Consider the following 26,132-nt stretch of genomic DNA (forward strand, 5'->3'; position numbering starts at 1 on the left):
TTGGAAAATTCTTGGTCTAGCTCGTCATCCTGGCGGCCTGTAGTAGACCCCCACCACCAGATCCCTTTCACCCTGAGCCCCTTGGATCCTAACCCGCAGGTGCTTGACCACCCTCTGACCCTAATTTGATTAGGGAAGATGTGTACTGTTCTTTGACACAAAGAGCAACTCCTCCACCTTTTTTCCCTACTCTATCTCTCCTATACAGCCTATAGCCCTCTATTCCCACCACCCAGTCATAAGAAGAGTCCCACCAGGTTTCAGTTAGTCCCACTAAGCCAAAGTTGTTGCTCGCTAGCAAGAGCTCTAGGTCCTCCTGCTTGTTTCCCATGCTTCTGGCATTTGTATATATACACCTAATACCCCTGGTGGCTGTCCCCGGTCCCCCTTTAAACTGCTGTCTAACAGGATCTTTGCTACATACCTGGGCTGATCTTGTGGGTGTCTTTTGGCTCGGTGTTCCATGGCTCCCTCCATAGTTGGACTCCCCTTCCCCCGACGAACCTAGTTTAAAGCCTGCCAGAGGAGATCAGCCAACCTGAAAGAGAACACACGCTTACCTTTGGGGGAGAGGTGAAGCCCATCCCACCCAAGCATGTCTCTTGTGCTGAAGTGTGGGTCGTGGTCCAAAAAGCCTTGTCTTTATTCTTGTCTTTCTTGAAGTGGGTGAACAATTGATCCACTTTCTCATTAAAACGGCCTTTTAAATGCTGCATGACTAGTATGTCTCCATTTTCTCCTTTACTTTCCTCTTTTCTAAAGAAACTGAACTAATGCCTTCAACCTTTCTTCATAGGTCATATTTTTTAAAACCTCTTATTCTTACTCAAAGCTAGTATGAAGCATTTTCTTGTGAAGGAAGTACAGAAGAAGCTTTTGGCACTGTTGAATTTTGCTATACTGAAAAGTGAATCTGTAGATTATTTACCTTTTGTGTGAACTTTAAATAATCATGCACTGCATCTATTTAACTATCAGTTTACAAAGGTATCTGTTAGGAACACTCCTATTTACTTTTGCAACACAAAAGCCAAATAGGTATTAAATGCAAAGGCAGCTTATTTATAACTGATAAAAAAAAAGACATATATTCAGGGACCAGGCACTTTTAATATTAAGCTGTTTTAGTATTTCACTGAGGTGAAGATCTTTTAGGATTCAAAGTAGCATTAGTTATTTATAGAAAACATCATCTACATATGTATAGCATACAGCACTTAAAATAAAAGGTATAAACCCTCAAGCAAACTGCCTGGATTAAGAAAAGATTTGCAATGGATAGTAATGTGTCAAATGGGATTCAGAGCATGGTGCTTATCTTGCAAATTGACACGGTGCATTTACAAGCAGTGACTGGTTTTATGCCTCTGGTATGTCACATGCCCATTCAAATGAAGAGAGTATAAGGGAGTCAGACATTTTGAAGCTACGTGGTGTTCACTTTTTAGCCTCATTTTTTGATGGTCATACTCAGGGTAGATTTTTGTCTTCATGTGGGGTTTGTTGCTTTTAAGTAAAAAAACAAAAAACAAAACTTGGCATAAATGGTTAGACCTTAATGAGCTAAAGGTAAATAAAAATGAAAGTCAGTAATTGAGGCAAAGTTGAGTATTAAGAGTTCTTTTGAGGAAACTTGTTCTATTTGTGTTTCATTACTCATTTTGTCAAGACATGCGTGTAGGGTTACCATTTGTGTCTATGAGCAAAGAAGGCCAGTGATTTATAGCATATTTCTGGTTTAATATATGTGAAAGCCACTTGATAGTGCATGCATACATTTCATATTGAGATTTTAATGCTAGGATCACTATTGAGCTTTTTAGTTTTAAAAGTGGCTAAATTGTTTGATCTATGGGTGGCCAGTTTAAAAACAGAAACTTTCTGGAAGCTGGCCATGAGATTTCCACCAGTGTCCAGTTATCAATATTCATGTTTTCAGCTTTGTTTCTTCAACACTGGGAACTCAGAGCAGTTTTTAATTACATTTCTCTCTCCTGTTTACAGCTTCTGGAAATTAACTGGACAGGACTGACTAATCTGCTGGATGTTCCAGGACTGAAGTAAGCAAGCATATATAAAACAGTATGTCAGGAGTTCTGCTTTCTTTACAAATAAAAAAAAAATGTTGGAACTGCTAATAAATCAGCTAATGTGTAGGTTAAGTGTTTTATAGTTCATATTTTGAAGTTTAGCACCATGTGGTAATTGTATAACACTGGAAAGTTCATGGTAAAAAGAATTGCAGTATTGTACAGCTGCAAGCTGGTAGAGTTGTTTGAGATCTTTCTGAGATCAGAGTTTTCTGTCCATTATTTTTCAATTTTCAGCTCCAAACCAGCCCGAGGTACCACACTGAGTGGCTAGCTTGTTACGCTGCTCTCTAAAGTGAAGCTGAACATCCCCATTCCCCTAGCTGTTTGCCTTGTCAGACTGCTCCACTCGCTAAGTGTTCATTTGATGGAGAACTATGCATCCAGGCATCCAATTCCTTGGGCTGGTGGGCTCCCAGGCTTCCTTGGGTCTCAGGTTCAGCAGGCAGGCAATTCCTGATAGCCTGCCTAGCAAACCATTGGGGAATTACGCAGACAGGCACGGAACGGTCCCGCCTGCCCAGCTGGGAAGAACATGTGGGGTCAGACAGGGATAAGCTGTGGCAGAAGCGCATGCTCCAGCTGCAGTCATTTACACTGCCTGTTGGGAGGGGTCAGAGTGGACTGGGGCAACCCTTTTCATCACATAGCTGGAGGAGTCAATAGCAGGGATATCCAGGACATGTAAGACTACCTGCCTTCTCCCTCTCCCCCTCCCCACCAGCACAGGAGAGTTTTTCCCAAGGCATGAAACGCATTAGTTATGCCTCTGCTCCTGCCTGCTTTGTTTATCAGATAATCCTAACACAGGCAGGAGAACCCTGGTTAGGAATCATTGAGGGAAGCTGAGGCAGTACAATGGTGGCTCTCAACTGGGGATGCTGCCAAATTCAAAAAAGTTTTGGAGGGGCACCCTAATTCTAAACAGGTTGAGGACCACTATTCATAAGCATCTGCTATAGCAGAGGTGGGCAAAATGCGGCCCATAGGTCGCATGTGGCCTGCCAGGCCATTCTATACGGCCCGCAGGACCACTAAAAAATTTAGAAAACTAATATTAATCTGCCCCTGGCTGCCTGTCATGCGGCCCTCAATGGCTTGCCAAAACTCAATAAGTAGCCCTCTGCCCAAAATAATTGCCCACCCCTGTAACTACAGCCATTGTCACAGACCACATACTGGGCTAGATGGGGCATTGGTCTGACCCAGCATGACGCTTCTTATGGTTTTTCAATTCTGAAAATGTTTAACTTTTCACGGGATGGAAAATTCATTTCCATGCATCTCAAGAGTCTGGGAGTGGAGGCGAGAGAGAGAGATATGTGCATGCACACGCTGTCTTCAAAGGCTTGAATTATTCTCTTTACTTCAGTGTGAATGAGAATTTTGAGAGAGAAAGACAATATATTTTATTTAAATTTCCACTCTTAAAGATTAAAGTAATCCATGGTTATGATTTACCTGAGAAACATAAAAAGAAGTTCTTTTATCTCAAGAAGTGCAGTAAAGACTGACCTTATATTTAAATGTATTCTTGATCTGAAATGTTAAGGTTTTTTTTCTTTTCAAAGCTTGCTTACTCTACTAAGTGTGACAGCCAAGTAAACTAGCAAAAACTATTTCTGTTTGTTAGCTGGAAACAGGGGAAAGAATTTTGGCTTGGTTTTTGTATTCCTAAGTTTATAATATTTTGAATTCATGAGTTTATAATTCATAAATATATAGTTTATAGTTCCTAACAAAATGAAGGAGGAAGCGATGAAAAATAAGATGTCATGTTATCACAGTTTTGATTTCATTAGTTAGTATCTTGAGTTCTTTCATGTGACAGTTACTCAGGGCTTTTAGCATGTTGTAACATGGGTAGAATGGCTAATGAAAGAAATAACACCATGTGATTTGGTCCAGATACTTGGAATCAAAATGGAAGAGTAGCTAATTGCAAAAACTGAAAATTCTACTCTTAGGGTACCTGTACATGAGCATGGAGGCTGCTCCAATGCGCTGTACTTAGTGCATCAGGGCAGATTCAATTAACGAAGTCTGCTGGAGTGTGATAATTACTGTGCTCCAGCAGCTTCCCATATCTTCTGTATCAGTGTCCTGGTGCTTCAAAATAGCACTGGAGGTGCTTGAACTAAAGCTTGTTCAATGTGCTTATTATCCAAAATGTGATGCATGAGACACTCCAAGAGCCGCTCTAATTAAAGTGCTGCCACCCCACCCCTGAAGCATGTGCAAAAGTGCCCTTAAAGATTAAAGCAAACATGTGAAATAAGGAAACAAGTTCTTTTCTCTCAGATAATGCAATAAAAACAGTCCTTACTTATAAAGAGATTCTTACTCGTTTTTTTTGTCTTATCACTTACTCAAGTTTGATAACTGAAAATGAGAGAGACAAACTCTCAAATGTCATTTGATTCTGAAATTGTCTTATTATCCTTCTTGGATCCTGAATTACAAAAGGCTGCTTTCAGAAATTAAAAAACAAGCAAGCAAACAAACAGACCACACTTTACCAGAAGCAGCAGCGCATTACTTGGATCTGGTTTTGCAGCATCTGTAGAGATCGGGCCCTTCAGTGGGCTTTTTGACACTTTTAACTAAAGCTGATTCAATCAGCTATTAGATAAGGCCAAAAAAGCCCCACTAAAGCACCCTATCTTTAGAGACATCAGGCTAGCTGGGTCCAACAAGGGTGCCTCTTCTGGGCATGCGCAGGGGCCCAGCATGGTAACATGCTGAGTTTGAAATAAGGCACTGCTTGTTTGTTTTTAACGTTTACAAGCAACCCATCTGTAGTGTAAAAGTAGCCTTGCTTTACATCAAGATATAAAGCCTTGCTTTATATCATCACAAAAAGGAAGCTTACAAGAAATGGAAGCTTGGACAGATGACCAGGGAGGAGTAGAAGAATATTGCTTGGGCATGCAGGGATGGGAATCGGGAAAGCCAAAGCACAATTGGACTTGCAGCTAGCAAGGAATGTGAAGGTAACAAAAAAGGTTTCTATAAGTATGTTGGCAACAAGGGGAACATCAGGGAAAGTGTGGGTCCTTTACTGAATGTGTGAGTAACCTAGTGACAAATGATGAGGAAAAGGCTGAAGTGCTCCATCCTTTTTTTACCTGGATCTTCACAGGCAAGGTCAGCTCCCAGACTACTGCACCAGGCAGCACAGTTTCAGGAGAAGGGGAGCAGCCCTCAGTGGTGAAAGAACAGGTTATAGACTATTTAGAAAAGCTGGACATGTACAAGTCCATGGGGCAAGATGCAATGCATCTGAGGGTGCTGAGGGAGTTGGATGATGTGATTGCAGAGCCATGGCCATTATCTTGGAAAACTTGTGGTGATTGTGGGGAGGTCCCAGAAAATTGGAAAAAGACAAATATAGTACCCATCTTTAAGAAAGGGAAGAAAGAGGTTCCAGGGAACTACAGACCAGTCAACCTAACCTCCGTCCCCAGAAAACTCTTAGAGCAGGTCCTCAAAGAATCCATTTATAAGCACTTCAAGGAAAAGAAAGTGATTAGGAACAGTCAGCATGGATTCACCAAGGGCAAGTCATACCCGACCAACCTGATTGCCTTGAATGATAAGATGCTGGGCTCTGTGGATGCAGAGAGACCAGTAGATGTGGTGTACCTTGACTTTTAGCAAGGTTTTGATACGGTCTTCCACAGCATTCTTGCAGGCAAGCCGAGGAAGTCTGGGTTGGATGAAGTGGATAGAAAACTGACTGGATCATCATGCTCAGGGGGTAGTAGTCAATGGCTTGAGGTCTAGTTGGCAACCTGCATCAAGTGGAGTGCCCCAAGGTTGCCAGTTTTGTTCAATATGTTTATTAACAATGTGGAAGATGGCATAGAGTGCAAGTTCCCAGATGACTCCAATCTGGGGGGAGTAGTAGATATGCTAGCAGTTGGGGTAGGATTTAGAGGGAACTAGACAAATTGGAAGATTGGGACAAAAGAAATCGCATGAGGTTCAACAAGGACAAGTGCAAAGTCCTGCACTTAGGACAGAACAATCTCATGTACCAGTACAGGCTTGGGACCAACTGGCTAAGCAGCAGCTTTAAAGAAAAGGACCTGGGGGTTATAGTGGACAATAAGATGGATACGAGTCAGCCATGTTCCCTTGTTGACAAGAAAGCTAACAGGGCTGCATTAGTAGGAGCGTTGCCAGGAGAGTAACAGAAGTAATTATTCCTCTCTCTTCTGCACTGGTGAGGCCACATCTGGAGTACTGTGTCCAGCTTTGGGGCCCCCACTAAAGAAAGGTTGTGGATAGGGCTGTGCGAAGCTTCAGTCCCTGATTTGATTTGGCAGAGATTCGGCCCGATTCAGTGGCCAAATCTCTGAATCTGTATTGAATCTCAGGACCCTTTAATTGCTCTGTATCGAATTGGAACCCTCAGAATCAATCTGAAGAAATTCAGAAAGATTCAGGGATTCAGACATAGAGACAGCTTTAAATGTTTTTTCTACATACCTCTAGGTAGCAGGTGTCTCGTGAGCACTGTGATGCTGGGGTGCATGGAGTGTTCCACAGAATCATGAGGGGCTCCCCAGCGTGCTTGGCAGCAGACCCAGAAGTGGACCAGAAGCACTTCTGGTCCATTTTTGGACCCCCTGGCTCGGTGACTGGTGCCTCCTGGGTTGGGGGGAGGGTACCTGGGGTCCCCCTGCAGCTGATCACTGAGCCAGGGAGGCATGGGGTGGGGGTGCCTAGCATGCTCCCTGGCAGACCTGAAAGGTTCGCCGCCAAGCACGTGGAGGGTCCCCCCACACTCCTGTGGGATGCTCAATGTGCCCCAGCATTGCAGCAATCACAATCCACACCTGCTACCTCAAGTTATGTAGAAAAAACTTTTAAATCAGTGACTATGTCTGACTCACTGATTCTCCAAATCAGCATCAAATTTTCAGATTCAGCTGAATCAGATCGGGGACAGTGATCCGAATCAACAAATCTAATCAGTGTCCCTGGTTTGGTCCAAATCCAAATCGAATAGGGCCCACTTCACACACCCCTAGAGGGCAACCCCAGTAGAGGGCAACAAAAATGGCTAGGAGGCTGGGGCACATGACTTCTGAGGAGAGGCTGAGGGAGCTGGTCTTATTTAGTCTGCAGGAAAGACTGAAGGGGGGTTAATAGTAGCCTTTAACTACATGAAGGGTGGTTACAAAGAAGGTGGAGCTAAAGTGTTCTCAGTGGTGGGAGATGACAGCACAAGGAGCAGTGTCTCTAGTTGCAGCAAGGGATGGTTAGGTTGGATATTAGGAAAAGTTTTCTCAGTAGGAGGGCGGTGAAGCACCGGAACGGATTATGTTGAGAGGTGGTAGAATCTCCATCCTTGGTGATTTTTAAGGCCTGGCTCGACAAAGCCCTGGGAGGAATGATCTAGTTGGGGCTGGTCCTGCTTTGAGCAAGGAGTTGGACTAGATGACCTCCAGAGGTCCCTTCCAACCCTAATTTTCTATGATTCTATATTTGTAGGCATTAAATGAAATACCCGTTGAGTTTGAAACTAGAAGGCATTAACTAAATTAATCATGCCAAACTTTGGAGTTCACCTTAAGATGGCTTCCTTGAAGAAGGAAGCTCTCTTGGTGGAGCAGAAAATGGTGTCATCCTACAGTTTGAAGAATCACTTGCTGTTATTGAGATATAAGCAATGCTTAAGCTCACTAGACTTCAGGTTCTTTTATCTCTTAGTGTTTGTTTGCTTGGAAAAATAGAAATGTTAAATGTGAATAAATCTCTCTAAATATGCCAAAGCAAAAAGGGGGAAAAAAAGGTCCAGACTTTCCCGTAGAGTTCCCACAGCAACCAAACTTGTTCACAAATATATGCACTGCATGTGGTATTTGTAAGGTGAAGTAAAGTTGCTATGGGAACTGTAATTGTACTGATGTGTGTTTAGTCTTACCAATAAATTTAGTTCTGTATTTGTGTTTAGTTTGCCTGATCAGAAAGAGACATTCACATGTTGTTTATGTATAGTCTGCCTGCAGTCTGAACCTCTTTTAGCAAAGGGTCAGCAACCTATGTCCCCCAGGCTAGATCCAGGCCACAAAGAGGTTGGATCCAGCCTGGGAAGGTCCAACTTAGCATGCAGCTGTGCCAAGCTGCCCATCCCTTCTTCAGCACGCTTTTCCACTCTCCTCCCTGCTGCTCTGTTTTGCCTGCACTTCCTCTCGCTGTGGAGGAATGTTCATCATATGTGTCTGCCATGATGGAAATGCAGGTAGCTTGAACCCTCCGGAGTGGGGTGGGGATTTGTGATCCAAAGCCACAAAATGTTGCCAAGCCCAACTTTTAGTGGTTGAAATGAGTGATGAATAAGATATTATGGCTGGCAAGTGTCTGCCATTATCCAGTCGGTCTGTGAGTTTGTGCTGATGAGCTCTGGATCTGCAAATGCTTTCTAGTGGGAACACCTGCCCTGGACTACTGCCAGACAATAGTCCCAGGCAGTTTGAATGGCCTCCATGGCTCCACAAGTAAAAGGAGACAAAGATTTCCCATACGCGGTCCTCTGTTTCTTTCTCACCAACCAATGAGAAGTGGAATGAATATCCTTCCGTAGCTTTGAAAGCTCTTAGCTGCTTTCTTTCTCTTTGCTTGATAGAGGGAAGACGTGAAGAACCTCTACTGGCTTCTTTAAAGGAAGAGTAGGAATCCCCATGGTTTCCCCTTTCATTTCCCTTTTGGGGATGAAAATGATATGGAGTTGGCTATCTGGATGAGACTGGGCAGTAGAGGCCCAAGTTGGGTTTGTACAAGTGTAGTTAATTGGGATTATATTAACATTTAAACTACAGCTGATTGGTTATTAAGGAGAAATCAGAATGCAGCTCCTGTTTCTCAAGTATATTAATTTCGTTGAGGAAATAGGAGGAGTAAGTAGTAAGTGACAGAAGTCACAAAAGTCAGTAGGTAAAACTGAATATGTATAAGGAACAGTGCCGTTGAGTAAGAAGATGCAAGTTTCAGTTATTTTTTGCATCTAATCTTCATTTTAAAATATTCTTTTAAATTACAAAGTGCTTTGTGTTTGGGCTGATTTTCATAAATTAAAACACCATTTTACATGATTAGATCATTGATTTTTAAGAAATTAATTAAAGAAAATAATCACAAACGCTGTTTTTAGTGACACCTTAGTTTTACAATTAAAGTTACTATTTTGCCATTCTTACTATAGCGCCATGCTGGGCTTTTCACATTTCTCTCACCCTGGTCAACTGTTTTCTGCCCTTTTGTTCAGCAGATTTTTTTTCCTTAAAGAAGTGTTGTCAGGTTTTTTTGTCTTACGTCTATCAGAAGTACCTCTTAACTGAGGATGTTTTCTAGTCAGATAGCATGCGACTTAACATGACTTAAGTGTTGCAAATGTACTCTTTTAATTCTGGTAAAATGGTGCTATTTTGAACAGTTTGTTTCTGTTAAATCAATTATGTATGAACTAATTCATAATGGTGGTCCATAGGGGAAACTGAGACGAAAGCAAAGGGTAAATTTTTAGTAGCTCGGACACAGGATGTAATACACTAGTGAAGCAAACAATGCATGCCAGCTCACATCCAAAAATATAGATTATCTAGGTGTGATTATACAGGTTGAGTAGCGTGGTGTGAAAAGTGCACTGCAAGTTATGAGCATTGGAAGTTTTATTTTGAATGATGGCTTTAATTTTCTGGCCTACTGCATGTAATTTTGATTTTCTCTACTGGTTGGCTTCTGTCATCCTTCCGGCTGCTACCTTCCCTCAGTGAAGGGTATTTGCCTTTAAACCAGTGTCAGAAGCCTTCTATTTTAGTGGTGAGGGTCTGTCCATCCCCACTGTCTGTGGTTTGTGTACATAATAGAGAGAAGTGTCATTATCCTGCTGTAGGGTCTTTCTGCTGTTTGTTCTGTGCTCGTAAAATCTTTATTTGGACACCGCTCAGAAACACAACCATTGCAAATATTTTGCCAGTGTTTATGTCTCTAGTACATGTTAAAATAGTGATTTTAACACAGTGGCAACATAATAAGCTTTTTGTGGAAGGTAGTTTGGGTATCCTTTCCACTCTTTCAAATACTGTTGGATTTCTTGTTCTTTGACTTAGGTCAGGTACCCTCACCCATTATTTTCCCTCTTTCTTCAGGTTTTGCTTAAGATGCACACAGTGGAGGTAGCACTTGCTTTGCTTCAGAGTTTAGGATGCTTAGGAAATCAGGAACAGTACAGGCACAGCAAATATCTGAAAATCTGAGACATCTGTTAGAGGCTTTTTTCCCTTTCCTCTGAACTGTGTTTCAGGAAGGCCAGAAACACTCTCTATTTTTAAATTGTTTGAAGTATTTATTTAAGCATTGTATTGCCTAGCAGCACCAACGAGTTTTGTCCCATTCACCTGGGGGTATGACTTTGTGTTTGGGCTGGTTTGAAAGGCAACATACAGTAAACTGATAGTAAAAATAATTTTTTTTCAAAAGCTAATTAGCTCGTGGTAATACTGGCTACAAGATAGGACTTCAGCCCTGAACTTACAGCAGGGCTATCAAACTCATCCAGCCTGAGGAGGTGTGCAGGGCTGGTCCTCAGGCCAAATCACACCCACAGATCAGCCCTGTGCACTGGAGCCAGCAATCAGGGCTGGTCTGGCATGGGTGCCACATGTAGGACATGCCAGCCCCAGACCATGCAGCACACGGGACCTTCTGCATTGCATGCCCCAGACCAGCCCTGAGCACCATGCGCAGTGCTTGTGCTGGGTCCAGCCCTGTGTATTGTGTATAGCACATGGTAGATTAGCTCTGCATGCTCTTGCAGGGAGCAGGGCCAGGATGGGGCCAGGCTGTGCGGGATGCAGCTTTTGGGGCCAGTCCAAGACCCACACACAGCATTGCAGGTCAAATGATAGGGCTCCTCAGACTGTATTTTTGATGCCTCTGACATATGCGATGCAGTGCTTGTTTGAAGAGAGGATATTCACAGGTAGGATAAAATAACCTTGTAGAGTAAGGCGAAAGTCAGGGCAAGATGGCATCTTATAGACTAATTTGTTCAGAGAGACATGAGCTTTTGAAGGTTATAGCCTGCTTGACTGTGGAGAGGCATTATATTTGTGCTGAGAGAAAAGTCTTTCTCCTGACACAAAAAGGGCATTGTAGATCCATTCAGCGGGTTTCTTATAGAATAGAACTGACTCTTCTGCAAGAATTGAAATAACTTCCAACCAGGAAAATATCTCACCTCCCACACTAATGTCTGTATGCTGCTTTTGGTTAGTAAGCACCACCAATATTCCACAGTCCTTCACTCCTGCCAAGGGAGAGGGAGGAGAGCACTGGCTCCCTGATAACCAGGAATCCTGGTTTTCTCTGTTTAAAAATTGAATTATTTGATTAACCCCCCCCCCAATCCACTTTTTTTTCACAATTAAAATGAAATGCCACTATATATACCAGTTGAACGTTATGTGGGTTTGGAGTGAGGTGTACTGGCAGGGCCAGGGGGTTATGGCTTGGGAGTGAGGGGCAATGGTATGGGCAGAGCACCAGCATATTATGGTTGCTCAGCACCACCAAGCTGGGGGTGGGGGGAGAAACCACATCCTGGTGAGGGAAGGGAGTGCCCTGATTTTTCCATGATTAAAAAAAACTCCAAATCAAATGCCAAAATTTACAGGTATTTAGCATTTATTTTATTATAGTGATTGAGACACTGGTATGCTTCCAAATTGCTTTAAAATTGTAAGTATATCAATAAAACATTGTGTTCAACTGATACTATATATATAGTGGCATTTCATTTTAATCATGTAAAAACACGGATTTGGGGGTTTTTAATAATAGAATTTCTAATTGTTATACAGAGAAAACAGGATCCGTGCTGATAACCTACCCAAGTGTGGCTCATAAAGGAGCTATATGGGGACCTGCTGTTGGTGTCAATGCTCCTTAGCCACTGAACCAGACCTAGGCCACCCCTGGTTTGTGCAAGGAGGAAGAGCATTCCCCCAGGCTGGAACCATCCCTCCAGGAAGATTCAAGCCATGGTGCGTCTGCCTTGAAAACAGCAGGGTACAGCTCCATGCAGGCATGCCAACAAAGGAGGAGCTGTCAACCAAGTGCTGTTTAAGCTGTGATGGAAACCAGCCACAAAAATATTGTGCATATTTTAGAAAAACAGCCACAAAAATAGTCCACATTTTATCATGCCATTTAATTCCTTCAGTGTGCAGCAGTATGTCAATTAACAGGTTAATTGCATTAATTGTTATTTAATGTAAAGAAGAGAAGACTGAATGGGAATTTGGTAGGGCTTTAAATACAGGAAGTATTGTAAAACAATAATCAGTCTTTGTTCTGTGTCAAAGGACAGGCAGTAATGTGCTAAAATTGCAGCAAGGTTGAATTATTCCTGTCTAAACTATTTTATAATTAAACATGTTCCTAATATCTAGTCTTGAGTGGAGAGTTAGATTAAATGATTTCCTGAGCCTCATTTTCTATGATTCATGGTAAATATGAATCAGTAGCTGATGGGAGTTGGAAACAAACTTCACTACTGGGCAAGATACTTCATAATTGTCCCCTATGAGTTTTCCTGCAATATCTGTAAACCATCTACTGCTTGCCACTTTCAGACAGTACAGTTCTCAGACAAACTTGCAGTTCCTGACTCCCCTCTGACAGCAATTAGGTTAGTGCCGCTAAATCAGTCATATTTTAACAGATGCTATAATTACTGCTTTTACTGCTCAGGCCTGATGAAGCATGTCTTGCATTCAAAAGCTTGTCTAACTCTATTCCAACTATGTAGGTTGGTCCAATAAAAGATATATTACCCTAAGCTATACTTTCCTTTCATACAGGTTGTTTCTTATTTGAGGTACAGGGGAAATATGACAGAACGATTGTCAGCAAATGATGGGCTCTTTCTAGCAAGGACTGCATATTGGCTTGTTATACAAACTTAAACTGTTTAAGTAAATATATGGCATATTTTGCAGTCTAAAGTAATGAATAATTTGGAAGAAGACAGAAGGCTTTCTTGCACTCTCTTTACCTAGGCAAACATTCTTGGAGTAAAGAAAAATGTAGCAATTCCAGTTTTGTCAGAGTCCAACAGGCCCAAGCTCAGTATGGTAAATAGTTGAGGTTAACCAGTAAATCTCCACCCATTACAGTTAACTGTGTAATCACAGGCCCCTGCCGCACTCTCACCATAATATATTTATTTTGCCTTGCTTTGCTTGAGTTGGATAACATGTTATTATTGGCTAAAATGTCACAAATCTCTGGCTTTAGTCCTTTTGTAGAGATTGATATACCACCAGCACAACACAGATAAAAACATTTCCCTAAGATACTTTAAAGATCAGTTTTATTATATGACCACCCCTACCACTTCAAATTGGAGCCCAGATTTCTGGTAGAGATCATTGTGCCTATGGGCTGAGAGGGGGGTAGTCTTTTAGTTAATTTGCTCATTGATGGAGAAAAACTATTGGAGGCATGAGGACAAAATCTACAAATAGTACCATTAAATAATAAAGTTCATCTTATTTAGATACTTAGTTTAGCAATTCAAGAAAAATAATAAAATTATTAATAAAGTGATTGAAAGTAATCCAGCCAAAGCTAGGATCTCAGTTCTGTATTTTTGCTTCAGATAAAATGTTGTGACATTGCAGTTGTCTTTAGTTTTAAATGTGTTAGCATAGAAATACAATTCTGAGGTTATGTGTGTGGGAGGTGGTGTAACTGTCCAGCTTTGCACTAGTGACGATCCAGGTGTATGACAAAAGATGGCAGGTTTAGCATGAGATAAGAGTGACCTAACTGACTACTGTAATATGTGTGTTCCAGTGGCAGAGAGGTGATTGTTGTTTGCCAGTTACAAACTATTTATCCAAATGGGGGCACATAATTAAAAGCATATGATTTGGGCCTTGTCAGCGTGTGAAAATAGCCCCAGTTCCACACTTGGACAAGTTAGTACAAATGAAGTACACTGCACACAAGGGAATTCCAGGATTTGTCCCTTGGTTAGTTCAGTCATTGTAAACGCTGGCTTGACTTTATCTATTCATAGCAAGCAGCACTGGTCCAATTACATCAAATGCTGAATCAGTACTATTCCTGAGTACAGATTAGATTTTAGGAAACTTTACAAATTGATTAAATTAATTGGTAATATTGTGTGTAATGCTATGAGTTGCCAGACCTTTGTTCTACTGAAACTGTTATTTGTATCTTAAGCCCCATCTACACTGAGACTTTAAAATAGCATCTTTCAGGCACATCAATTGGTAAAACTTGAAATTGTCAGTTTACCACTGGTGAAGATGTAGTTTAGAAAAGACTCAGGTATTTTTACTCTTTTGTGCCATTTAGTGCTACTGCAGACTCTCATAACTTGCTGCACCAGTGGTGAATTCCATCCAATTTTTTGCCAGTGAGACCGTGGTTCCCCCAAAGCATGCCAGTTTTACTCAAACTTAATACAGTCTCATCAGAATATTTTAGGAGAGTTTTGTTAATGATTCCTAATCAGTGTATTGCCACTCCCTTTTGCAAGTAAAACATCCATTTTCTTCATTCTTTTACACAAAACAATTTTCTTTTCTTTAATGAAAATCCTGCTAATTGTTCTGAATTTATGCAAATGACAGCTTGGTTTGTTACTATTGAATAATGTCTGAACTTACTTTCAAAAGCACTTAGATATGACAAGAACGCTTAAAAACTAAAACAGAACAGTAAACATATACCTCATCAATAAGTAATGGAGATAACAGACATTATACTTTATTCAGTAGCCTTTTATTCTGGATGGTGCTTGCAGAGGTGCAGGTTATTTATACTTGTTAGGGGAAAGAGATGAAGTATATACACATTTTAGGTCTTAACCACTGTTTTGGATCTACTGCTTCCACCTGGTGGCCATTTGAAGTGAAAAATATTGGGAAGAACATAAGTGAAAGGAAAACTACACTGAAAGCTTCCACAGAAAAGATGTGCTCTGCTGTCTAGTAGCTAAGCTGGTGAGCAACAAAAAAAGGCTTAGACTCGTGTAGGAAATAAATACTGAATGTGCTTTTTTAAAAACATTTTTTCTACTATTCACAGAATTTTTCCTTGAAGATATTCCATATTAATGGATGTTAAATTCATTGTTTTCTTAAGTCTGGAGTTATACATAAAAAGGCTGTAATAATGGCCTAAAGCACAGTGTTTTAATTAGGCTCAGTATAGTATTTTTGCATGCAATACATTAGTATTTTAAGAGTGGTTGTAGGAATTTTTTGTTGAGAGGATGCCAGGTATTCATGTTCAAGTAGCTGCAGTATGTTAATATTTAACAGAATATTTCTAAATTATTTGTCTTGTTAGATAATAGATATATTTTCTCCAACAGTGGTTTATCAGATACGATTATATTGGATATAATATCAAACTACCTGGTGCTTCCAAATCGAATCACAGTCCCACTGGTCAGTGAAGTGCAACTTGCTCAATTGCGGTTCCCTATACCAAAGGTAAGCACTTTTTTTCAAGACAAACATTTATCTATTTATGTATATCTCTCTTGCTTTTATATGCAACAGAAGTTACTTTATGTTAAATTTCCGTTTATAAAGTTTATAAAGAGTTAATGTTTGACAGCTGTAAGTTGGACTCCAAATCTATACCTGATTGCATTGCTCATGGTTTTCTCTTAAGGAACTAAGAATAAAATGTGCTGTGCATAGTTTCAGTGGAAAAACTGGACATTACCTTTGATGCATCTGCTGGTAACAGTAATACACTTACTACATTGCAGCTTGGATTTTATTTCATGCCAAAGATGAAGTTTTTTCATGTCATGGCTAAGTGCCAAAGGGAGAAATCACTGCCCCCTTTCTCCTCCCAAAGATGTGTGGGGGAAGATCTGGTTACATGTCTTCTCCCTGGTTCCATATATAAGCCCTTGCAGACTGGCATTACAAAAAGTACAATTATTATTTTAATTATCCTGACCCTCAAAATCGAGGTTTCTTTTCTCTCTCTCTCTCTTGCTTTTTTAAGTTGTTAAAATTATTTATTGCTATAAAAATGTTTGAAAAGACTAATGGAAGTTTTATTTTTGATGGAATAATAATGGATATTTTTAAAGGAGTTTAAAGAAACTGCTATTCAAAATATTAACAAACCTAGATATTTAGATCAGTAGGTAAACTGTTTTTCTTGCTTTGCTCAGGGTGTTGTTAGGATACATTTTATTGAAGCTCAGGATCTGGAAGGGAAAGATACATATTTAAAAGGAATTGTCAAGGGAAAGTCAGACCCTTACGGAATCGTTCGTGTTGGCAACCAGATCTTCCAAAGCAAGGTCATCAAAGAAAATCTCAATCCAAAATGGAATGAAGTTTATGAGGTACAAACCATGGCAAGATGTATTATACACATGTACTTCATGCACATACACAATATAAAGTTGTTTTCTAGTGAGGTACCTTCTTCAGGTTGATAGGAAATCACCATAGTATTTTCCAAATAGACTTCCGGATGTCATCTGCTAAAATCCTAGTTATTGTTTTGGAAATGCTTTATTGATTTGTTCTCTTTGGTGTGGGCTTAGTCTCAGTATTTCTAAAAATCAATTCTGGGTGTTCTGTTAAAATATATTAATAAATAGTATAAATGTCAGAGTGGACCAGATCAATCCCATTCCTTGAGAGGAACATTTGTTGTTTTATATTTTGCCTTCAGTGCATACAAAAGTAGCAATTTTTATCTGCTTTAAAAGTGAAATAGTGTTAAATTAGGATGCAATGCTGTAGCATACATATTTGCATATACAGAAACAGGCAGTTCATTTTAATTATGTTTGTCTAAAGCAGAAAATTCTGAGGTTTCATCTAGACTTCATCCAAGCTTTGCATGCGATTTCTAATGCTGCTAAGACGTTAGTGCCACTCATTCCCAGCATTTAAATGCCAAAATGGTTTTATGCAAGAGGCAAGAATTTTTGGGGGATGATAACTTTTATTGGACCAGCTGCATAATTGTGATAAAGTTAGACAGCTTTTAAATGCAGGCCATTCTTTAGGTCTGAGGAGGAAAGCAAGCACAGTGATTGTTAAGAACATTGGCTAGAGCTGTGAAATTGGAGGGGGAGAAATTTTCAGGAGTAGCAGACTAACAGTTAGCAGAAGAAGAGAAAAGTGATTACTGGGAGATCAAGAAGTACCAAAAGGGGAGGAGGATCATTATAGCCTGTAGTGTGGGGGAAGAATTTCAGGAATCAGGCAAATTATAGTGCGTCATAAAAATCAATATTGGTGTTCAGTCCTTAGTTTCTAGTGTCCAGCCAGCTTACAAATTTGACTTGGTCTCAAATTCAGGTGAAATATTTATGAATGCATTTTATTTTATGTTGACAAACCCTTAGCAATTCTGTGGTTCAGAGTGTTTCATTATTGCTCTGTTTACATTGCAGAATTCACTAGGTAAACTCAGTGGTACAGGTTATATATAATTAAGAACTAGGAGTCATAAAATGAAACTTATAGGTAATGAGTTTAAAACTAATAAAAGGGAGTTCTTTTTCACACAACATGTAATTAAAGTGTGGAGCTCATCATCACAAGATGTTGTGGAAGCAGAGAGTTTAGCCAGATTCAAAAAGGGATTGGACAATTGGTTGGAGGAAAGGTACATTAGTAGCTATTGACCATGGGAGTTAAGGGCACAGCCTCTGAATCAGAACTTCCTAGACTTTAAATGCTGGAGACTGCAAGTGAGAGAGGAACAGCAGAAAAAATCCTGGTCCTAACCAGTCCAGCATCGACTCTGCTACTGTGATAAAGGCTACTGGGCAAGTTCTTATGTTCTTGTAAACTAATAAGGATTATGCTTCTAGGCTTTAGTGTATGAACACCCAGGACAGGAGTTGGAGATTGAGCTCTTTGATGAAGACCCAGACAAAGATGATTTTCTGGGAAGGTAAATGCCACAGAAGATCTCTTTCTAAAAAGAAAAAAAAATGTTTTTGACTGTTTAAATTTCTTGCATATTTTTGAGGTTTTTTGTAAAATATACTCCCATATTTTCTTGCATACCGCTCACCCCAGAAATAGAAATGCGTCTTACTTTTGGAGGGCAGAATCTAGAAAATTATTTATCTAGAGATACATTGTAGAGCTAGACAAGCAGCTCAGCATGCAGTAGGGATGGGGGCCAGTGTTACCAGCTCTCCAGCTGCTCAGCCAAAAACTGTTTTCACTTGGAGAGCAACTAGAAAACGTTAGCATGGGACTCTGCCCCTCATGCTTCTGCCTAAAAGAGAAGCTTGTGGCCATCTTGTAGCAGCAACTCCATGCTTGTTCCAGCGAAGAATAATCAGCTTCCCTGCTTGTAATCAGTGCCCCAAATCTGGAGAAAATGCATGGCACATGTGTAAAAATGTTATATAAATTACAGTTTAAAAAGTCTGGAAGTCTGTTGGAAAACTTGAACTCATCAGGGTAAATGCTTTCTTTTTAAGTCCCGTTCTAGATTTTGTTATTCCCTTCTAAAGTATTGTTCTCTTTTTAGCCTAATGATAGATCTAATTGAAGTTGAGAAGGAGCGTTTTCTAGACGAGGTGAGTCTGTTACTGTTTAAGACTTGCTATGGACTCATTTTTTTACTCACCTTTTCATGTAGGCCAACATGGCATACCTTATGTGTATGAATTAACCTCAGTACTGTGCTTAGTCATGTTGAATGTTTTTTTTAAAGACCTTGATGGGTTTATTTACAAAAATAAAAGCTATTTGAATCAATGAAAGATACAGAATGAAGCCCTTCTACTTTTATCTGACTGTCACAATACTGCTACCCCTGGAATGGCCGTGATGTCCCTAGGGCACCGTTACCATGCTGGCTCCGCCCTATGGGCACCTACTGCCCACCTGCCACGTCTTGTTGTTATGAATGATGGATTGGGAGGCTGCCCCTGAATTGCTACTCGGTCACAGTCCTGACAGTCTCCCCTAAGCCCTGTCAGTTACTGGACCCCTTTATTGGACCCCACACTCGGGAGGGGTCTTATGGTACTCCCCCAGCCTTATGGGCTAGATTCATGACTCCAAAACCACCCGTTTTATTATGCCCCATGCCTTGCAGATGTTATATAAAAGCTGTCTCCTTGTGTTGAGGACTCAGTCCGGCCTCAGTAACTACGCCCTCTCTGGCACTGGGGTCTGCTCATCCCTTTGCCACAGTGCCCACACTGGTGCAGGGGTCTGCTCACCCCCCCATCATGGCGTCCACACTGGCGCCAGGGTCCCCACACTGTAGTGGGCCCCCAATGAGGCCCCCTTCCCCAATAGCCTCAGCCCGATCTACCAGTTTACAAACAGCAATCAAAATATGAGCACCTGGGCTATAACATAATGCAAGCAGTTTGGGGTGTACTCTGTCCCTTTAAAAGCGTTAAACCTTCCCCATAGCGCTAAACACCTTGCAGGCCAGAGTCCCTGGTGAGCTCCTGAAGTCCCTTAATCCTACCAGAAGTAGAACAGGCAGTCATCTGGTTATATGTCTTTTCCCTGGTCCTACTTATGAGACCTCCTTACCCCTTGGCTGCTGACAAAGAACTACCCTCTAGTCCTAGCCCTGGGGTTTATATGTGCCCCAGGCCCTGCCTCTTCTGGTCAGCTGACCACCTGCAGGTGCAGGCTAATTCCCTCATTCCTGCTGCCATGATAACCTGCAGCTGTGAGGTTCCTGCCTGACTGCTAGGGCTGTCAGTTTCTGCCTTAAAAGAGCGGACATCTTACTGTGACCCTGCCTCATTTTACTGGTAAGCACAAGCAAGGAGTCAGAAACTTTTTTACTTATTTCTTTTCTAAAAAATAGAAACCCAAATTATTCTTTTGTCTATATGAATTACTGTTAAACTTAATGAACTCATTAATGATATCTGTTATGCTGAAGTAATGTTTTAATCACAGCGTAATTTTATACCCTGTATCCAACATAGGGACTTAAAATAATGCTACATTATATTGTACCTCCAGAGCTGCTTTTAAAAACTTAGAGGATCATCTAGATTTCTTAAAAGGTTTTATTTTTTAAGAAGCTGGTCATTTGATATTGAAGTGCTGAGCAGTTGTATTACCTGCTAATGGTTTATGGGACACAGCATATCTGAATCTATGAATTGAACCTTTCAGATTCTACAGATTGCAGTTCTTCTCGATTTAAGCTGGTTTACAGTTTTTAAAAAATAGCCAATTTTTATTATATTCAATCATTTGATAGAATGCTACTAGGTATCATTTTGCTTAATTTATTGTGTTGGCAGTGGTTCACTCTGGATGAAGTCTCCAAAGGAAAATTACATTTAAAACTGGAGTGGCTCACATTGATGTCAACTGCTGAGAATCTTGACAAGGTAATAAGGTTGGAAACGTTATTCCTTTACCCCAGTCTGATTTCATCTTTTCTGTTTTTTAATGTTTTAAATAAGCTAATTCTCTACAGTTAAGAAGATTGGCAAAATCCATTATTCCTAACCTTAATACTTCATAATCTTTCAGTTCAGTTTTATATCTAGGGATATGATGTCATATATCTGTGTTGTTTCAGTAACAAATATCATGAACAAGGGTAAAAGGAAATCTGTCATTGCAAGATATTAGTTGTTTAGTAGCAACAGGCATTTGATTTATTTCCTTGTGGATTTATTATACTAACTCCACAAAGATTAAAATTTATTTTAAGGCTGTATGGAAATGTGAGAGACTCTCTAGATGTACGTAACTGCTCATGGTTGGAATTCAGTTTAAGGACAGCTCCACATAGCAAAAGCTTCTCTTTTAACCATCCCATAGAAGCTGATTATTATTATATATAAATCTTTGATAGGTTTTTTTAAAAATTTTAGATATGAAGCATATAAACCAAATAAATGAGCCAAATGTTAAACAATACAGGCCTTAACAGTAAACAGTGTTCTGCATATATACACACACACACACACACACACATATATACACATATATCTATATCTATATATCTATACATATACACATACGCACACACTTGATGCTGGTGGATCTCCAAGAAGAAAAAATGTTAGAAAACTCAAACTTCCACAGAGAATGCTGTCCTTAGTGTTATGCCTAAAGCAGATCAACTCGTCTCAGGTAAGGTTTGGGTATACAATACACCTAGCTTAGAATTTGAACCACCATTGTTAAAGAAATAAGTTAGGATCTATAGAAAATTTTTAGAGGGAAAAAATGTATTTATCTAAACAGAGTATTCTCTGATAGAGGGTTTAGGGCATTGGTTTTCAACTTGTGGTCAGCAGACCTGTGGGGATCTGCAGACTATGACTAAGGGGTCTGTGAAACAAAACTATTTTCAGTCATAAATATGTGAATATGCACATGTATAATTCAAAGGTGTCCGTACTTTCATTCAAAATTTATTAGGGGGTCTCAAATGAAAACAGGTTGAAAACCACTGCTTTACAGATCCATCTGTATCTTTCCTCCTTCAAGAGAGTTATTGCATCTCCTGTTTAGAGAGTTAAATGACAGGTTTCAAACAAATATACTTAAACAATAGTGTGACAAGGTTCTCTGGGTTAGTGTGACATCTTCTGTTAGACCAATTAAATAGTTGGAAAAATTGTTCTTTGCAAGCTTTCAGGCACAAACACCTGTCTTCAGGCATAGGGAGAGTCTGCTGGTATTTTGTGTTTTCCCAGATGGAATAGAAGCCAGAGTAGGAGTGGGAATAACTACACTCCCCAAAAGAACCATCACCATTCCTGGATCTTACACCTGCACCTCCAGACATGTAATACATCTCATCCAGTACACTAAATGCCCTGATGGAAAATAAGTAGGAGAAACCAAACAACAACTGTGGACCAGAATGAATGCACACCAAAAATCTATCAAAGACAAAATACCCAATTACCTGTGGGTACACACTTCTTACAAGACAACCACTCACTCTCCAATCTCTCAGTTCTAATCCTCAAAGGGAATTTACAAAACACCTTTTGTAGATGAGCCTACAAATTTCACTTTATAAATCTACTAGGTCCAAAAAATCATGGACTAAATGTAGACTTTGGATTTATGGCTCATTATAACCTACTTGCCATCCAACTGATAACCCCAGGTAACCTCTTGACATTTTACCAGCTACGTTCTATCATCAGGTCAACATTCCCCCCTTCCTGGCCCCCATCTACCTGTCTGATATCTATTGTCTCCTGTCACCTCTGATCCTCACTGCCATGCATTCGCCTTTTCAGAGACATGCATTTTGGCTTCTGTCCCATCCAAGAGAATACAAAACAAGAGCAGACTCTCCCGATCCCTGAAGAAGGGCATTGTGCCCGAAAGCTTGCAAAAAAATAATTTTCCAGCTATTTAATTGGTCTAATAAAAGATATCACATTTACCCAAAGAGCCTTGTTGGCCTACATCCATAGACCAACATGGCTACAACCAACACCCTTGAAACATAAATAATAGTGCGATATTGATGCCTTATGATTTTTTCCTGATGTACTCCTTGAGGCAGAAATCTTGGCTAATGAAAGTTCTAAATAGCTATTCATTATCATATACCAAAAGCTGCTTGATTCAAGAATGGAAATATGCACAAATTCTGTCTTTTAAAAAAGACTTTTTAATATATGCTGTGGCATCTGTTAAGTATAAGAAACACTGCCAATGTATGATTTGTTTGGTTGGTTGGTTGGTTGTGGGGGGGAGTTTAAAAACTGCACACCAGTTACATTTTGAGGGCTTAACAGCATGCTAAAAAACCTTTCTAAAATGTAAAATAACCTCACAGGGTAACAACTGGAACTTGCACATTTCTTGATATGGAAATAAGAAGAACACAAGTTACTAGCTTCTACCCATGGAAATAGTTTTGTTATTGAGCAAATTGCATATATAGAGAAAGAATAGGTAGGGTAATGGAATGTGTGCTGGATATTTGTTTTATTTACACCAGATGATTGTATTTAAAATCATTTAGAAGCTTTTTTAGGCGACAGAGATAAAGTTTACAGAAAAAAAATAGCATCTAAATTCATAAGAAATATAGGTATTATAAAATCATCCAAAGGTATTGGTATCCAAAAATATATGGAAACCATATTTAATCTTATATTTGATATAATTTTTGTTATGAATCAACTGTATTATTTATTGCAAGCTTTTTATCTTTTTCGAGCATTTTTATTTGTTTTTTCATGGATACTGTCTTACCATATGCAGGTATGTATTTATTTGTGGGGGGGTTAGCATTTGAAATAGAAATAACTTTGTATTTTGTTCAGTTTACAAAAACATGCTTAGTGCATTTCATTTTACTATCTTTCAATTAGGCACTCACAAGCATTAAAGCTGACAAAGACCAAGCCAATGATGGGCTTTCTTCTGCATTGCTTATTTTGTATTTGGATTCAGCAAGAAATCTTCCAGTAAGTCATACTATGCTAGTAGCCTTTGCTTAGAGCACCTCTTGCTTCCTTATAGCACATCTTGCTTAACAGTATGCTGCACTGCTTTACTAACACACATTATACCATGTTCTATTCTTGTTCATGTTTTCATGTGTGCAATACAAGGTCCACATGTTTATATGATGTGAAAGATATTTCATAAAGTCTGCTGTTTTATCACGGTAATTTTTTTTAAATGCACCATTACTGGATTCGGCAAGGCTGCGTATTTTATTAATGCTGTTTTTAAAAAAAACAACAACAACACATATGTATCAGCCTAGACAAAAGAAGTGGATGGTTCCACTACCCTGAGTTCAAGCAAGCTTATTTATTGGGTGCTGATTCATCAGGTATAATAGGTTTGTGAACAACGCTTGTCTTCATTTTAAACTTGCATGTATACACAGAGTGCCCAAGAGCAGCAAGCACAGGCTATCTCACAGTTGAGTGCAGATTAGTAAAGAGTTTGTCACAATTTTAAAAGGTAGTGGAAAACATATCCTAAGTAAAAACATAAAAGCTAGCATTAGGCAAGGATTTTTCTGAGTGATATCTTATATTGGACCATGGATGCATGGTTGGGATAGTTTTAGACAATCTTTCAAATGCAGGGTATTTATTGTTTTTTATTGTAGTTCAGCTTGGTGTATTATGATTTCGTTAATATTGTCAAATAAGGTTTACTAACCAAAAGAGTTATAAAAGCATGCCATTTTTAAAACAGGAATATTTAAGTTAGTCTCACCTGAAATGCAATATCAAACAAATGTAAGTGCAAATAAGTTGAGCAAGTTCTGGCTTCTTCCCATATGACTCCTCTCAAAAGCTACATTTCTTCATCATTTATTTCATATGGACTAAAGCTAAAGTAATAGTTGGAAACAATATTAAAGTTTTACGTAGAATGAAAAGCCCTACAAACTATGTGGGATTTCATCTTGTATATTACCTTTTAAACTTCAGTAATACTGAGAGCTACAAATTGAGAGAGTTATCCTCATTTGGTCAACAAAATCAACTGGATCAGGTAATCTGCTATTGCCTAATGTTTATTTCAAGATACTCCTGCACTTTTAGAAAAGTGTTTGTCTACTGTCTTAGTTTGCTCTCAGTAAATTGTACTGACCTTCCTGTAAAATTGCTCAAATACTCGGTTTTACAGTAATTAAGCAAATCTTTCAGTTTAAAAAAATCTGCAAAGTGCAATAAAATATGTTCACTAAAATTAGGTGTTTAGATTTTTCTGTTTCCCCTCTTCAACAGAGCCCTAATTTGCCACAATAGTGTACCTTCTTCAGCAAGTAAACAGATGCTACTGGAGATTGTCATCTTTGCCTTCTTCATATTCCTGTTTCATGTAAATCTATGGCCCCTGCTACACACTACATAATATATTATGCAATTAACTGGTTAATCATGCAGTAAATTGAGATCAGATGAATGTGTAATTATCACATTACTATTCAGCTATAAAAAGAACCAGCCAGCTACAAACTTGGTGCTCAAAAATGTGTAACAACTCTATAGCTGACTTCTATCCAGCTTTAACTTGAATGTGTAGCAGGACCCTTTAATTCATCCTGATTTCCCTCAGAAAGATTAGAGAAATTTAAAGTCTTTATTTTTTTTTTTAATTATTAAACATCAGTAGAGGCTTAAGATCTGCCCACTTTTTGGGACAATATTTTCATCTGAATGTGTAATGATAATAATAGTATCTAACACTTGATCAATAGTTCTTACAGGAGCATATGTCAGCTATAACTGAGTCTGGATGCTTCTATATAGGTATAAATCACTATAAATTTAACCCTGAATGAAATGGTGTTGAAGTCCCAGAGGTTTTGTGTTGCATATCATGATAGCAGCATGCAGACTTTACAGTTATATTGGAACAGTTTATACTAGTACAATTTGATACTGGTATGACTTATGTCTGTCCGTGGCCTCAGGCAGAGAAAGGGAAAATTATCTGCCCCAAGTCAGCCAGCAAGCCAGAGACATTGCTGGAAATTGAGCTCAGGATTTTTGGGTCCTAATCTGGTGCTCTTTTCCTAAATTTACACTGTTTATGTTTTTTCTGGTAGCATTTATCTGTGGCACCATGGGAGTAAAGTCTTAAGGAGTAATACAGTAGGAAAGCTGGAATGTTATCAGGGTGTTTTGGAGGGGGGTCGAGTACAACTATAGCACATTTGTTCAGGTAATTTTAATTTTAAGTGGGAAAACAGGCCCTGACTGACACTCTCCATGTGTGTTCAATCCTGGTTTCCCTGCCTTCAAAAAAGATAAAACAGAAAGGGAGAGGGCTTAGAGATGGGTGTAAAGTTGCTGTGAATAAATTTCCTCACAAAGAGAGACTGAAAATACTTCTGTTAGTACTATAGACAAGAATATTTCCAAGCCATCATAGAGCTGTTAAGCAAACTCTTACAAGCTTTAGCCATTAGTCTGATATAGTAAAATTGTTGAAAGCTCTAGATGGGTCCTTTCCAAGATGAGAGGGAAAAGTTTGTCTGTCT

At 39.5% G+C, this 26,132-nt stretch overlaps 1 protein-coding gene across 4 annotated transcripts in view; it reads left to right on the forward strand.

Annotated features, from left to right (window-relative positions):
- Positions 1-26,132, forward strand: part of ESYT2 (extended synaptotagmin 2) — a 147,889-nt gene that overhangs the window by 86,881 nt on the left and 34,876 nt on the right. For all 4 annotated transcript variants that reach the window (XM_090047595.1, XM_090047596.1, XM_090047597.1 and 1 more), the window contains exons 7-13: positions 2,005-2,060; positions 15,514-15,634; positions 16,336-16,512; positions 18,001-18,083; positions 18,675-18,723; positions 20,431-20,520; positions 23,491-23,586. In XM_090047595.1, the coding sequence (XP_089903721.1) occupies positions 2,005-2,060; positions 15,514-15,634; positions 16,336-16,512; positions 18,001-18,083; positions 18,675-18,723; positions 20,431-20,520; positions 23,491-23,586 (672 nt within the window). The remainder of the gene's footprint in view (positions 1-2,004; positions 2,061-15,513; positions 15,635-16,335; positions 16,513-18,000; positions 18,084-18,674; positions 18,724-20,430; positions 20,521-23,490; positions 23,587-26,132) is intronic.

The sequence above is a fragment of the Crocodylus siamensis genome, chromosome 5, assembly GCF_052110815.1.
Source record: "Crocodylus siamensis isolate JL-2025a chromosome 5, ASM5211081v1, whole genome shotgun sequence".
NCBI lineage: Eukaryota > Metazoa > Chordata > Crocodylia > Crocodylidae > Crocodylus > Crocodylus siamensis.